Here is a 17,147-nt window from a genome sequence, read left to right on the forward strand (position 1 = left end):
TTAAAAACATGATTAAATAGTGTTCTAAATCAAATTAATTCAATTAGTAAAAAATTAACTGCTACACCCCCTCAAAGGGCTATAGTACTGTTACTGTTTTTCCAGTGTTTTTGCAGTGGATGGAACTAAGCTAATTCTACTGTTTTATGGTTTATTAACTTGTTCATTGGCTGGTTCATGGCCTATTCTTAATGACAACAGCTCTCAAATAGTGTTCTGCACAACAAAACATTTAAAAATAAAGAAAATACATGATATCCATTGTAATGGATGCAGGTTCTAAAAGTGTTAATGTGTATAGTGTGTTATAGTAACTTGTAATAATGTAAACAGAACAGCTGAATTAGAGAGCATGAATATTGAATAAGCTATATCCACCACATAATATCCAGCCTCTCATTATTTTTCCAGTACACTCAGGTTGAGTTTCTGTCACCGACCAGAGGACCAGGGCAATGGGCGATTACACCAATATCCTAACACCCACAGAGAAGGACATCAACCTCAGATGGTTACCTGACACAGAAGGGGTAGTACACAAATTTCACTGGACTGTTTGAGTAATGCTGTTTTGTGTGCTGTGTATGTTTAAGGGTGAATATGAACCTTTTGCTGTACATTAATTTAGGTTAAAAAAAACATTGATTATGCTTTAGATGTGCCTTATTTATATTTAAGTAATATAGTATATAATATAATATAACATAAGGGTTACCCACATTTTTGCATAAGACTGTATATGATATGTAGGCATGTAAGTGAAAACTGTCAAAATTCTTCCCAGATAAGTTTGTATGTAAAGTATGTAGTTTTGCACTGGAGTTAGGGTGCTAAAGTATCTAATAAGGTGGAGGTGTTTATGCATGTAACATGTTTTCTTCGAATGCATTGGGTTGTTGGGTAATCTCAAATCTGTTGACGTTTTTAAAACTGTATAACTCTTTCTTAATCTACAGTATGAGCATTAAAGCACCCCAGAGAATAAGTGCTTCAGTGCATGTTGCTCACTGTGTAATATGTGTATGTATTATATTCCACATTTGTTGATATTGTGGCGCTCTACCATAAATAAATCTGTAAATTAAAAATGCAGTCATCTTAATGTCTGAATTTTGTCTTTATCTTTGTTTCAATACGTCAAAAAGATAATTTATCGGCAGAATATTCTTTGTTTTTTTAGTCAATATTGATGTTTTGTCCAAATCCTTGTCTGGAGCCCTGGTAAATTAATTATATTAAATTATAATTACGTTATAGGCTAAAACTGTCTCAAAATTACAATAACATGGTTTATCTCAGTTATTTCTTGAACAATATATTGGATGTCTATACGGGTTCTATAAGGTAGTCCTAAACCAGGCAGTTTAGTTGAAAGCAAATGCAGTGTTAAAGTGTACAGTGTGTTAAAGTAATTTAATAAAAATGTAAACAGAACATATTTATATAATAAGATAATTATTTCTGCATGAGGCAGGAGAGGGCGAGTAGGATCCTTTCTGGTCAATCAGTTTGTGAGGAGATACCATTAATGTGACTGATCTGATATGTTGAGTTTATTGAAAGCAGTATGTATGTGTATATGTAAACACAAAAATGCACACACACACACAATACATTTGTTTATCATGATAAATCCTGGGTAATTTATAATCCATTAAAAATACATATTGTGACAGACCTATTAATTGCAATACATGTGATTGCAGTCCACATGCATCAGTGGTGAGTTGTTAGATAATGTCAAATCTGTTTTTTTTTTTTTGTTTTTGTTTTTTGACACTGTATGTCAGTACGATAATCCATAAGCAAAACAGCACCCCATAAAATAAAAGCATTCGCTATTATCTGTTTTAATAGGTGACAAAACACCATGCAATGTCAAAAAACACTCTTTGTTTTTTTATGTCTCCTCCAGACCTTTGTACTATTTTCTCAGTAGCCCAGTCTGGTTAGCCACAAGCTTTCCGTGCTTCACCTAACTTGCATTTAGCAGCAAGCGCTACTGCTAAGGCCTGAGCGTCCAGTGTAGCTAAAAAACCCACAAACATGGTTGGTTAGCAAACATTTACTTCCAGCGTATTCTAAACCAACGTCTATGAACAAATGGTCATACTGCAGCTAAACAGGTTCCTCTACTGTCAACAAAGTCAACCTGTGTCTAAAGTAATGATTCACAACTGGTATTTATTTGAAAATGAAAATATGGTGTTTACATTATTTAAACTTTTTTTTTACATTAAGAACACAAGGCAGGGCCAGAAACCAAAATGTGTTCACTTGTTTTTGCAAATGGAAATATGAAGAATATTCAAATTTAAACACTGATAAAAGATAGCACATGAGAAATAAACTGAGAAAATATTGCTACAAACTATAAATGGACCACATCACATATTGATATTTTTTGGTCCTTAAGGCTATGTTCACATTACAAGCCACAATTTTCAAATCTGTTTTTCTGCAAAAAAACACTCATGTGAGAGATGACTTGTAGCTTTATAAAGGGAAATGGATGAGTTAGCAGCTCATATGTGGAGCATCTTCTGCTGGAGTGGAGAGTAAACAGCTGCTCTGAAGTTCATGCTCGGGTCCAGGAGGTGAAAAAAGGCCAGGCGGTTTGCTTTTGCTGTTTTTGTAGCTATAGCTGCACAGCTGCACCAAGAGATGCAGTGTGGGTACGTAGCGCTAATACTAATACGTAAAAGCAAAAAGACGCATAAATTCCATGGACTGGATACGTATTCAATTTACGAACACAAGGAAAGTGACTCAAATCTTTTTTCAAGAAAATACAATTTTCTTGAAAAAGAATATCTAATGCTAATTGTGTGCCAAATCACGAATACAATCACCTGTTAGCATCACTTGTTTGTATAAAATCACATTATTGTTTTTTTTTTATCAGTTTTTTTTTGCTCATTGTGACTCAAAATCTTATTTTCCACATTTACAAAGCCATAAAAAATAAAATCTGAGCCACAATGAGCAAAAAAAAACTGATAAAAAAAAAACAATAATGTGATTTTATACAAACAAGTGATGCTAACAGGTGATTGTATTCGTGATTTGGCACACAATTAGCATTAGATATTCTTTTTCAAGAAAATTGTATTTTTTTGGTTAAAAGAATATTTAGACTTTAAATTTCTTAATAGAAATTAATTTTCAAATTTTCTGACATATTTTCCTAAGAATGCTTTTGTGAATCTGGCTCCTAATCGGAATTGGCTGATACCCAAGATTTAAATGTTGGTATTATTGTATGTTTAAAAAAGTATACTTTTTCTTACCCTCCTACATTGTATGAACTTTAAGCTGTACAATGTGATACACAGAGATTGTATTGTACTGCCCTCTGGGGGTTTGAAGCAATTGAATCATTATTTCCTCTCTGTGCGCGCATGCGTGTATGTGTACATATGTGAGTGTGAGATTGGACATGTGGTTGTAAGCACTTTGTAAGCAGAATGTGAATTTAAATTATTTTTTAACTTAATGGTGGGCCTCGCGCAATCCTATTAAAAAAGGCTTTCCCTAAGAGCATATTCATAGATTTTGTCAAAATTACTAAGCATTTCTTCATAGAAGTTCATTTTTGTTTTAATTCCTGACATTTGGAATGCTTTTATGAATCTGGCTGCTGAGTGGAATTGGCTGATGCCCATGATTGATAATGTTGGTATCAATATATATGCAAAAAACTATGTGGAAGTGATGGTTAATATTTTTACGTTGCTATGTTGCTATATGATCTTTAATAAAAGGAAAAATTGAGACAATTGACATCTCCCAGTGTAAATTGTACCTTTAGCACCTTTTATTTATATAGTGGTAATAAAGCATACACAGACCCATTGAATGTTCTAACAGTAAATATGTTTATAATTGTGTTAGTCACGTAGACACCTTAGCTGAAATCCTTTTCTCTCTTTTTCAGAAGCTGTACACAGTGACGCAATGGAACGGCTGCAGAAGCAGCACCTTCACTGTGGTGGAGTTTACTCAGCTTAGCTCTGTTCTGTACAATCAACCACACATACGTTTTACAAACTTTGCTGTAGCAGTGGGGTCACTAAACACACCACCTGCCAAACACACACGACACACAGAAACGCTGCCTCCATTTTCCAGCTCAGGGTACGAATCTTCAATGTAGAGATTAGGCCTGATTGGGGCTGATATATCATGCCAGAAATGATTGCGATAAACAATATTATTAGCATTTAAAGATCATTAAATGTCACTGACATAACGATAATAATAGAACAGCATAACAAAGCAATTATACAATTTTTAAGTCAACAATGTTTGTAAAGTGAAAGTTGGCTTTATTGTCAATTATTCGCATGTACCAGACATACAAAGTAAACAAAATAAGTTTCTCACCATCCCTCAGTGATAACATGACAAGACATTACTAAGACATAAGGACATACCTATGCTAAATACTTACAGTAACAGTGAAGTGCACAGATACAACAATTAGACAGACCTTTCTAACACTTAACACTAAAGTAAATAAAGTAAATAAATGAAATGTGCATTGACGAGTGATGAGGACTCCTCCTGTAGTCCAGACTGTGTGTATGGAGTCACAGTTATTGAAGCACTGATTGGGCCTTTAGCATGACTGCCTAACATACTGTTTACTTTTATATATGTAAACAAATATACAAATAAACACTTTAGACCATTATGACAGGTCTAGTAGAGATATTGAAATTTTTATTTAATTAAATTTAGTAAGTGATTAAGTGTTGCTGAATTTTGAACTGTCATAACATGCCAAAGGAAATAAAATAATATTTGGATAATAGTATAACTACAGTTTTAATTGGCTGAAGAAACAAAAAAGTTTTTTGTGCACAGTGTGATTTTAAAAACCACAGGCTCTCTCTACTCTACTTTTTAATTGCATACAGTCATAACAGTAAGGATGCAAGTAATGATTATTTCGGTTGTTGACTAGTTTGTCAGTTATATTTTTATATATTTAGTAATATAATTAGTATTCTGCTGCCTTCTGGTGGTTACAAGTTAAATCACAGTTTGTGGGCCCTATTTTAGAGATCTGTAGGCGATTTAGGGCTTTTCAGTGTGTCTTTGCTATCGTAACAATAGAAAAAGTACACCTTGAGTGTCTCGAAGCACACAAAATGTGTGAACTAACTCTCTTAAATAATCATGAGTGTGTTCTGGGTGTAACATGAAATAAACCAATCAGTGTTTCTCCCTTTAAGAGTCAGGTGCAGTCTGACTTTGACAGATTGCTATTTTAAAGGTCTTGCAGGGCTTCTGCGCTTCTCAGCAGAGGAAACTGACCTGCTTGTTCAAGCAATTTTGTGTTGATAAAGAATAATGTTATTTTTTTCTTATTTTATATTTTGCACTGTTAGAGAGGTGTAAGACATGGCCCTTTCCTTTAAGATGCACTATTTTCAGAACAGAAAAAAGTACTGTCTGTGTACACATATGTGAGTGAGATTTAACCTTGTGGTTGTAAGCAGTTTACTCCACTTCCTAGTCCACTTCCTCTCATTTCTTATTCTGAAGATTTCTTTTTTTAAGCATTTGACGCTCAACAGAAGCAGTTCCTCACTGAACCGGACTTAGTAAGAGTGTGATTTTAGCCTACAGCATGAAAATTGTTCAAATTCACTTCTGTGAGTAAAAATTTCAATGTTATTTTCTTTAATTTATAAAAATGATCTGAGCTGATTTCAATTTGAGTATTTAATATTTTTTTATCTGCTGTTTGTTTGTGCTGCTGTTTCTTCTGTTAGGTCTGCTGATGTGTTGTGGAGCTGCAGATGGTTTCTATGATCTGCTGGTAGATTTAGGACAGAGTGTGACTATAGACTGTGAGATTAGTGTAAAGGATGTTCACTGGTTTCTGATGAAGCCGCCACATTCCATAGTGTATATATTACGCTCTTTCTCAGGCATGACCACGGATGCAGTTTACGGTGACCAAGCCTTCAGAGAAAGATTCTCCCTGAAGCACAATGGTAGTTTATTTATTCAAAATATCACCGTGAATGAATTAGGAATTTATTACTGCATGAACCCAGAGTCATCACAGAAAATTAGTAATGGAACCAGACTTCACTCCAAACTGCATGCAGACGGTAAGTACATTTAACCTTTAAATAAAAAGTGTATATACATGGCTTAGATTACAGTAACTGGAGCTATAAATGGAAATAAGTATTATGAAGATGTCCCTTATCTCCAGATATCAATTTACTTTAGATTTAGAGAAAGATTTTTGATTCTCTTGTTTGCTTTTTTAAACCCAGGGTCCTTAAAATATGAAGAATTTAATTTTAAATATGTCTACAGTCGACCCAATGACAACAGCTGGACTATGAAACACAAAATATATAAACAAACAAACAACTTCTAACAGCAAAATTAATAATCCTTTAGCACTAGGGCCGTAATTACATTTTTTACATATGAATATGGCCTACAACAGTAAAAAAAAAAAACAGCAATTTATTACAATCATTTCTAGGACAATAAATCTTTTAAAATGCATTTAGCATTTTTACAAAACATAATTGGGTCTACATGCTCAAATTAACATCTTTACCAGTTTTTGCACTCATGTAACTAAATACTGAATTATTAAGTAATTAATAATTTGACAACGCATAACCCATGTAAAAAATCCAGTTTACAGCAGAATGAAGAGTCCAGCAGAATACAGTATGCTGTAGTAGTTATGGCCTGTAGCTGTACTAATCATTAAAAAATACTAAATTATTTGTAAAATCTGTAATTCAATCCAGCACTGTTTTGCGATCTTAATAAATTTAAGCACTATTGCTATAAAATGCTTAATCATACATATTGAAGAGCAAACTTGATTAAATCAAGACAGATTAAAAAAGGTTCACAACAATTTAAAATGTAAAAAATTAAAAACTAAATACAAATTATACATAAAAATGTAAGGTAAAGTTTATCGACATCAATGCTTTAATAGCCATAAATATGCTTTTGTGTAAGAGAAGGAGTTCTATAGCTGTGATCCTTAAACATTACAACATAACAGTTGTGCAATAAATTGACTTTGGGGTGGGCAATATGACAATACTTTATTGTATTGTGACAATTTTTTGTGGCTTTTTGAACATATAATGAATATCATATGTGCCTAAAGAACATTAACGGCACATTTCATTTGAAAGAGTGTATGTGTATGTAATTACTCCTGTTTCAGTAGACAAATGCATCACGTTCTAATAGTTAAGAACACAATGCAAGAGATGCTTTTAGTCTGCGTGTCAAAATATTGTAATAAACACTGTGTATAATGCAAACGGCTTAAAATATGGTTATAAGAAATTTTTGGGATATCACTTTAAGCACTACATTAACTTTTCATATAAAACTAAGCTGATATTTCATTTTCTAAAGTTTGGAAAACTGTAATTTTCCTGACCTTTTTGTTTAGACCATCACAACCAAACGGAAACGAATCAGCAGCTGCGGAATAAGATACAACATAAAGATGAAGAGATCAGACTTTGGAAAAGTCTTCTTATCCTGTCTTGCCTGATGATGTGCATTCTGCTAATTACTGTAACAGGTGAGTTATATTTTCTTTATTTGTGTTCACATTCAGTTAAATCAACACTGTTAGTGCCCTATTTTAGTGATCTGTATTACTACCCATTACTGTAGACATATTTGCAAAGTATATTGCTGATGGGGTGAAAGATAGCACTGAGAATCACGAGACGTCTTGAGCACGGGCCCCTCGGGTTACCGTATATTAAAAGTCACAGTGTTAAGTTTTAACACTAACAGTGCTGTGTATTTTAGGATACCTGACATACACATCTATACACATCTATACACACATGAAGTCTTGTTTCAGCGCATGTCAGCTGCTAAACAAATGCACCCTTAAGGACAACTGACACTTGTTGGAATAGGCTTTATAAATATTAATTAACAAAATGCATTAGATTTTATATTGCATTATGTTTTTGATATTGCATTGTTTTGGTATAGTACTGCATTGTATTTGGTAGTATTGATTTGAGAGTAATAAAGAGTGACCCCTGTTTGATTTTCTGCTTTTGCAGGTTTCATAATAAGCCACTGCAGAGGGTCTCCAAACAGCGGTTTACAGCAGAATGAAGAGTCCAGCAGATTAAAGGTTTGTCTACACACACACACCTAGTTATCATCTGTAACTCTGCTACTTAGTGGTGTAACAATGTACTGGAACACTAAGATATTGCAATGTATAAATATGACATTATGCATAATGGAGAATATGTATTTTATAGTATGTCTAATGCAGCTGCCCTGTCCAAACAGTGGATTTTGCATGAGAAGATTATATTAACTTGGATAGTTTTCATTTTTCCTCAATACAATGCTTATAAGTCATGAATAAATTGTGAATTAAATTAATTGTGAATTAAATCAAAGCAAATCATGGGTTGATGGGCTGAAAGTTTTTGGAGTTTTGAATAGTGGGGTTAAGCTTTTAATAATGTATATTAAATGTAAAAGAATAAAAGTAACATTGACCTCAAATTTTGCTGGCCTATTACTGTTTTTTGTTTACTTAGCAGCTTGTATATTATCGCGCTGCTCAGCAAGTTTTTTTGTTTTTGTTTGTGTGATGATCCAAAAAATGAGATGATTTTTTTAACACTGTATGATATTAACTATAAAAAAATGGAAAAAATACATTCAATATCATCTGCCAGTATAAATTAAATGATATTACAGGGCTCTACAAATATTATTCTATTAATAATATGAAACATTTTAAGTTTATCTAGGTTGTGTAACAGAAAATGTTTCTTATTGTGTCTTTCATGCAGATATCCACATTGAATCATGTAAGTCTTTTTTTGTATCTATTTTTCAGAAGCTGTACACAGTGATGCAACAGAACGGCAGCAGAAGCAGCACCTTCACTGTGGTGGAGTTTACTCAGCTTAGCTCTGTTCTGTAGGATCAACCACACGTGTGGTCACTATACACATCAACTGCCAAACACACAAAGCAGAGAAACACTGCCTCCATTTTCAAAATCAGGAAATAATCTTCTCTGAGAAGATTTTAAAATAACCACTTTTCACTTTCTCACGCGATAAAACATATATTTCCTTTGTATTTCGAATCATACCGTGTGTTCACATAAACAAATAAAGACAAGACCTGTCGCGATAATTACATTATCGACTTATCATATGATAAAGGCCTCAATATCACCTATTGTGTTTATTTAATAAAGAGAGCTCATCAATTTGGATAATGTAGTTTTTTTCCTTTTTTTTTTACTGATGTAAATATTTCAACATTGTTTATATTCCAATTCTAGTGTCTGAATATTCTTAATTATCAAGGTTTATTCTTCTTGGAAAAAAATGCAATTGCATAATTATATTTGGTATTAAATTATAATTTTCTCAGTGGCAATATTTACTGCAAATTATTTGAGGACAATATATTATAATCAATAAAAAAAGGTTTTTATGACATGCCTAAATAAACCATCATTATTTTTTCTCACTTCTTTTTTTTACAATAAGTAACTATATAAAAGCTTCCCAGGCTCTACAATATATATATATATATATATATCATCATTTTGAATGTATATTCTTTCAGTGACACACATCAACCCACTGACTTCAGCAGATTAGACCTGTTTACTCACAAGGAGAAGAAATTTCAGAGGTTTCTGTCTGGATGATTTTTCAGTGTAGGTACACCGTAGGGCAGTAAATCAGAACAGGAGTACTTGCCGTAAAAGGACCTAAGGAGGAACAAACGTACCATAAATCTTCTGAAAATTACCACCAACATTAGTTATTAGGTTCAGATTTTATGTTTTAAGTTCAGAGTTATGTTCACACTTCCTAAAATCTGTTTAATTCAGCCTAACATTCAGCTATATTCAGCAGCATGTTGACTCAAAATAAATGTGTTCTTCAATACCATACTTCATAATAATTTATTTTTTGTTAATGAATATGAATGTTAGTGTTAATTTTCTTTCATAACTGGGTCAAATGATCTGTTGCTACTACTAATTTGGCTAATTTGACTGTATGTGTAACTCGTCCCCGTAAAAACAGTAAGTTTTGTCTACAGGTTGCAAATTTGAGTATTTTCCTTGTTACAAATTACGATAACCACAATATTATATAGTTTAATGTGTAATTTCAATGTTTTATAACCATTTTCTTTATAACAAGCATTAAACCTAAATGAACTTACCTGGTCCACCTTAAATGGTGCAACAGATGCCAGAGGCAGAATTTAAGGTGGAACGGAAAAATAGAATATAAGTTAATAAGGGGGAGTAGGAAAGGAGGAGGAGGAGAGGAGGAAAAGGAATGGAAGAGGATAAAGAAAGGAAAATTAAAACAGGAGGAAGAGAGGAGGAGTAAAATGAGGAAAGGAGGAGGAGAGGAAGAGTAGCAAAGGTTTCTGGACGCAGCTTATATTTTCAGGTAATATTTGCTAGCCATTACATATCCTTATCTCCTTTACAAAAGAAAAATAAGTAGAGGGAATTAAGAGTAATGTTAATGATACAAAATGATACAGCAAACATCACACTTTAAAGTGATGGTCAAGCTATTGCTTCCTTTACATTAATTTTTATGAATAGTAAGCGGCCCCCTTTTAACATGTATCTTTTATATTAAACATGGAGTAAACATAATAAAACCTCCTGATATTTCAGTTAAATATAAGAAAAAGCACATTCAAACAGTTTGTGCATTTCTTTATCACTGAAGTTGTTAATTTGAATTGTGTGGTTTCAAAGCTAGAGCTCAGATAAAATAGGAAAATAAAAGGTTAGCTAGGATAGGTTATCTACACTGTCCCATTTTAGATCATTCATTCTTCTTTAAGTTCTTTTTACCATCAGTTAACGCTAACTCACCTTATTGACTAGCAGTGAAGCTTAAGCTGGATACCACTGGTTAGCTAGCTAAGCTAACTTAACTTAGCTTATCTGTACCTAACTAGTTTGTTAGCTGATCCTGTGAGGTAAACTGAACTAAAATTATTTCTAAACAACTAAAGCAAATTAAGCGAGTTAAACGTGATTTATATAGAGAATCACTGAATGTCCCTCAGATTTTCTGGGCTCGCGCTGATCCGTTGGATTTCCGTTATTTTTTTAATTTGAAAAGTGTGATTTTAAGCGCGTGCGCCCGTTAGCTCGCCTGAACCAGAGATACACATAAAATATACTATTTAACTAAAATTCCTGTTAATATATATTAAATACAGCCGTAAAATGGAATATTATTCCAGCTGTTAAGCAATTTACAGGCAGCTCAAAAGTGGCGACAGTTAAAGACCGTGCTGATAAGAGAACGGTATAGACCGTTTCAGAGGAATATTCATGAGCGTAGGAAGTGACGTAGCTGTTCCTAAGACACTGCCGTTTAGCGGTAAACAGTGTTCAAAACAGTGGACGTAACTTTTTAATTTAACATGAATGCAAACTTCACCTAATCTGAGAGTCACAAACATTGAAAATCAGGTCAAATTGTTCTTTAAACAAGTAATTAAACTATGGAGGACCAAAAACTACATAAGTAAAAATTAATACACATATAAATGTATAGATACATAAATAAATAAATTAATTAATGTTGAAATGAATAAATATATAAATAAATTCACATATAAATGAATAAATAAATGAATAAATATATAAATAAATAAATACATGCACAAACATTTGAATAGGTAAATAAATTAATTAATAAATCCATTTCTTATTTATATATTTATTTATTCATTTATATGTGCATTTATTTATGTCAACATTTATTTATTTATTCATTTATTTATTTATACTTATGTCATTTTTGGTCCTACACAGTAAACACGCCTGCTTTAGTTTTTTACACTGCTAACCTGCCATGCAGTTACAGTGTCCGCTCACAACTTCTTCCTCCTTCTTAGCTACAAACCTACAAATATTCTCAACTTTTCCACTGAGAAAGTAATTATATGCGCCGAAACTGCGGTGCGCTTTCACTGCCTCCATTTTAACAAGGCAGGGATCACATCTGGGTAGTTCACCTCTGGCAAGCGTTTTAAATCAGAGGAAAAAAGTCCCTCTTAAATCCTTATCAAAAGGATCAGGAGAAGAGGTTTGATGACTTTTTACTAATTTTTGACCATATGTTTGCTCTGTTTTCGGGAGACTTGCAAAATATGCGCTCGTCATTTTGACAGCTGTATACTTGAAAATAGCGCCACCTGAAGCGTCGAAGGAACAGACATGCAGTAGCTTTGTTATTGTTTTCCTCATTAAAATGGTCTATAGCTGCAGCCTGGAGCACCTCCAAAGGGGAGGAACATACCTCCAAACAGGCGGAGCCTACCTCCAAGTAGGATGGTGCTTGGTGTTACGCGGTATGGTGTTTTTCACAACGTTTTGTGCTTGTAAATAACCCCAAAGGTTAATTAATTAATCTATTTCGTTTATTACATGTTTATTTCTTTTAAAATGCATTATCTAATAGTCTAAAAGCATGTTGTGCACATTGCAACCACATTTTATTTATTTAAAACGATCAAATTATAAAATAGTAAAGATCTAAATAATAAAGGCAGTTGGTTATTTATAGCCAATAATATTATAAATACATATACACTACACGTATTTTATTATATTGACATTTAAGAAATATAAATAATCATTAATTGTTGACTAATATAATTATTGACATCCATGAGCCATTTAATCACGGAGGACTTTTTTGTGGCATCCGGCAGAGAAATGGAGCTGTGTTGAGTGAGGTCTCCCTGTCTCACGATGTAGATTTTTATATAATATAATATAATATAATATAATATGATGTGATAGTACATTCTATATAACATTACATTTGATGTAATAGAATAATAGTATTAATAATAATCACGGAAGACTTTTATTATGACATTCGCCGGAGCCGTGGTGAGAGAGGTCTCGCGCACAAACGCGCTCCCACCAGTCTCGAGCCGTATACTGCTGGTGGACTTCACACTTGGAGGTAAGCCCCTCCCCTTTGGAGCTATGGACCTTTCATTTGGAGGTAAGCCCCTCCTCTTTGGAGGTAAGCCCAGTCTGCAGCAATACATACTTGGCTGATAATGGTGAGTTTTATTAGCCACATTCGGACTAGAATAAACATGATAGCTGGGTACAGTTGGAGAACTTCTATACAGAAGAATACCCACTTAAGGATCTTTACTGGATTTGTTGGACCACCAGAGGGCGCTTCCAAGTGAAATGTTTTTAAATGTTTTATCCATAGACTGTATATAGCTGGACAGAGCATCGTCTCTTAAAAGTGAAGCCACCACAGGTCGGGCGCCCCCTGCTGTTCGGCTGCAGAAAGCTGTGTAACTCCACCCATTCCCATAGGTTTCAATGGCAAAACAGACAACATTCAATCACGTTTTTTTTCTAATATACTCTAATTCTACCTCCATTATTTAAATGCAGCAGCTAGTGTAACCTCTGCTTATATTGTAAAATTTTTATATCCCCACAGAATTCGGTTTTTAAAACGTTATTCAGCTCTATTCAAAAAAGGTGTGGTTATGGTAAAAGGGCTGGTTATGGGCGGGACCAATAACAGACCGTCAGATCCGCTCCGCCCCGCTCTGCAGTCTGTGACCGCGAGGCAGCCCTCAGGGGCGGGGTTATTTAAATGAGTAGGCTGCTCTCCACAGTCTTTCTCCCTCCTCTGGTCTCTACTGCGCAGAATCAGGTGGCAGGATCGCCAACATGGCGGAAGATTTTGGCTTCATTTTCATTGAATGAATGGGAACGGAGACACGGCGTCCATCTTTTTTACAGTCTCTGGTTTTATCATTTTAATAAAAAGATTATAATTTCCTCAAAACAGAACAATATCAAATGTTTCAGCGCCATAGACATAGACACAATTTTAAAGGTTTTAAACTCCATTTATAAACGTTTTAAATGTGCTCCTGTATCTCCAGCATAGGGCTGGGCTATAGTGTCAAAAATATTTATCTCTTTTTATCTCTTAGATAACAACTTCATTTTTTTATTTGTAAACAGCAAACTTCACACTTTAAAGTGGTCAAGCTATTGCTTCCTTTAAATTAATTTTTAAATAAATTTTTGTATTTAGTTTTTTTTTTATGAATAGAAAGCGGCCCCCTTTTAACATGTATCTTTTATATTAAACATGGAGTAAACATAATAAAACCTCCTGAAATTTCGGTTAAATATAAGAAAAAGTGTAAACTATAAAAAACACTGCCACATAAATGTTCTTTACAGGTTTCTGACAGAAGCAAATAACACCTACTTTTCTACTGAGATTCACTCTGCAGCTTATATATGTAAAGATGTACATTCTTTATATTTCATTTTGAAAATCGCATTACTTTATAATAATTCATATTTCGATTTATCAAATTCATTCAAGTTAATCGGTTCAGCAACCAATCAGCTCAAAGCAGCAGACATGCAAACGTCTTCACTGCATAAAACCTGTTAGATGTAGAAAAAATAAATATTACAGGTATGTTTTCTTTGCTATTTAAGCAAAATACTACAATCTATTTTTTGAAAAAGAATGAAACTTTCGAATAAATAGTTTATAACTAGTTTTAATTTGAGTTTTTAGCTCCATTTACCCCATTCATTGAGGACTCACTCGTGGGCGCCCTCTAGCGTTTAGCGGTCGTTCACTGATTAAACGTGGGGAATAAGGAGTAAATAAAAGTCTATAATCCGGCTCAGGAAAGATTTGTACACACGACGTGATATAAAGGAGTGATTATTGATAATCTTGATACTTTTGTGCCTTATTTAGAAGTAGCTGTCAAATGTAAATATTCCAAAAGCAGTGGAAACATAGGAGTCATCACTGCTTAAATATATATTTTAAAAGAAGTGGAAACATAGGAGTCATCACGTTGTAAAAGTGAACACACTGGTGAGACACTAGAGGACGCTGAGAGTGTACAAAACAAATACATTTATAGATAGATGTTTGAGTAAAATTAACATTGTTGTTTTATTCTATAAACTACAGACAACATTTCTCCCAAATCAAAATATAAAAATTGTCATTTAGAGCATTTATTTGCAGAAAATGAGAATTGGCTGAAATAACAAAAGAGATCCAGAACTTTAACTATCAGACCTCAAATAATGCAAAGAAAACAAGTTCATATTCATAAAGCTTTAAGGGTTCAGAAATCAATATTTAGTGTAATAACCCTAGTTTTTATGCATCTTGGCATCATGTTCTCCTCCACCAGTCTTCCACACTGCTTTTGGATAACTTTATGCCTTTACTCCTGGTGCAAAAATTCAAGCAGTTCAGTTTGGTTTGATGGCTTGTGATCATCCATCTTCCTCTTGGTTATATTTCAAAGGTTTTCAATTTGGTAAAATCAAATAAACGTATCATTTTTAGTGGTCTCTTAATTTTTCCAGAGCGGTATACAACAGTGTTTTAAATTCATGAAAAAACAATGGAATGAGACCTTTAAAAACATGCAAAACGTTCACTATTTAATGGACATTCCCCTCAGTACACACCTACATAATCAGCTTTCAAGTTTTTCACAGTGGGTCTTGATTTCAGAGATGATAAGGGCTGCAGAGGAAAGCTTCTGTTCTGTTCTGCCTCTGTTTTAATTTTAGCACCAGCAGAAATGAGGAACTAAAATAATGAGCGCCTGACTTTTTACAGAATTATATATTTCCTGAATTTGTGTGTGTTTTAGAGAGAGAGAAAAAGCGAGAGAGTGTAGGAAGGTGCTGTTCCACACATGTGAGGCCACCTCTGCAGTGTGAGGTTGAACAGTGTGGTCAGAAGCAGTTTAACTACCACTTCCTCTCACTTCTTATGCTGAAGAAATCTTGTGTTTGATGCTCGGGTCGGAGAGGCAGTGACTGAATTCGGGCTACAGCATGAAGATTGTTCACCTTCATCTATGTGAGTTAGACTTTTGTCTTTCATTCCTGACATGTAGATATAAATGTATATACTGCTGCTTTAACAGGTATTTCTTTTCATTTTGTTGTCAGTGTGACATATTGTTTAATTACTAATCTGCTGTTTGTTTGTGCTGCTGTTTCTTCTGTTAGGTCTGCTGATGTGTTGTGGACCTGCAGATGGTTTCTATGATCTGCTGGTAGATTTGGGACAGAATGTGAATTTAGAGTGTGAGATTAAAACTGGGAATGTTTACTGGTTCCTGATGAAGCCGCCACATTCCATAGTGTATATATTACGCTCTTTCTCAGGCATGTCGACGGATGCAGTTTACGGTGACCAAGCCTTCAGAGAAAGATTCTCCCTGAAGCACAATGGTAGTTTATTTATTCAAAATATCACCGTGAATGAATTAGGAATTTATTACTGCATGAACACAGTTTTATCACAGAAAATTAGCAACGGAACCAGGCTTTACACCAAACAGTATGCAGATGGTGAGTACTGACTTTGTATATGCATTTAACACAATTAAAGTTCTTAAATAAGAAAATTGCTTGTGTTTATAGGGTTGTGAGTATATGATAAAAGCTCCTGCTGTAAATGTGACACATGTAACACATCAACTTGTAATTGTATGTTTATATTTGGAGCAACAAGATAACTTCTAAAATCACAGTTTGTTTTTAATAACAATAGTTCCTGCTCTTATTCCTGCATTATCTGTTTGTTATAATACAATAAAATATTATACATATAGTCTTATCAGTCAACTTCAAAAAAATAAATCACACAGTGTCCTAAAATCAATGTTTAATATTTTGCATTATCTGTATATTAAACATGTAAGATGTACAAAACCAGACTAGCATGAGAAAGAAATGAAGTATATGTTTGTAATATATATTATCAGCACAGTCCCTTCTATCGGATATTGAGCAAATGACTTTTACTAGATACATCTGTTGTCTTATAAAATTGCTGTCTTAACATAGATTGGCAACAAACCACTTTTTTATTATAATTACACTGTATTTTTTTATATGTATAGAAGTATATTAAAACATTTAAAACCCATTTTTGCTGTTTTGTTTTCATTTACCTCCTAAAACATGTATTTTTGATTCGTTGGCACTTAGATCTAGATTTTATATTTTTATC

General features: G+C 33.6%; 3 protein-coding genes across 4 annotated transcripts in view; all 3 read left to right on the plus strand.

Annotated features, from left to right (window-relative positions):
• LOC111189606 (CD276 antigen homolog) overlaps window positions 1-17,147 on the plus strand; it is a 223,566-nt gene that overhangs the window by 135,395 nt on the left and 71,024 nt on the right. The window lies entirely within an intron of this gene.
• Window positions 1-17,147, plus strand: part of LOC103045084 (uncharacterized) — a 40,369-nt gene that overhangs the window by 18,564 nt on the left and 4,658 nt on the right. The window lies entirely within an intron of this gene.
• Window positions 5,747-9,281, plus strand: LOC125787298 (uncharacterized). Its single transcript, XM_049471334.1, has 4 exons — window positions 5,747-6,128; window positions 7,463-7,597; window positions 8,100-8,173; window positions 8,900-9,281. Exons 1-4 carry the CDS (start codon window positions 5,792-5,794, stop codon window positions 8,984-8,986), a joined length of 633 nt encoding a protein of 210 aa, XP_049327291.1. The 5' UTR covers window positions 5,747-5,791; the 3' UTR covers window positions 8,987-9,281.

Source organism: Astyanax mexicanus, chromosome 23 (assembly GCF_023375975.1).
Source record: "Astyanax mexicanus isolate ESR-SI-001 chromosome 23, AstMex3_surface, whole genome shotgun sequence".
Classification (NCBI taxonomy): Eukaryota; Metazoa; Chordata; class Actinopteri; order Characiformes; family Acestrorhamphidae; genus Astyanax; species Astyanax mexicanus.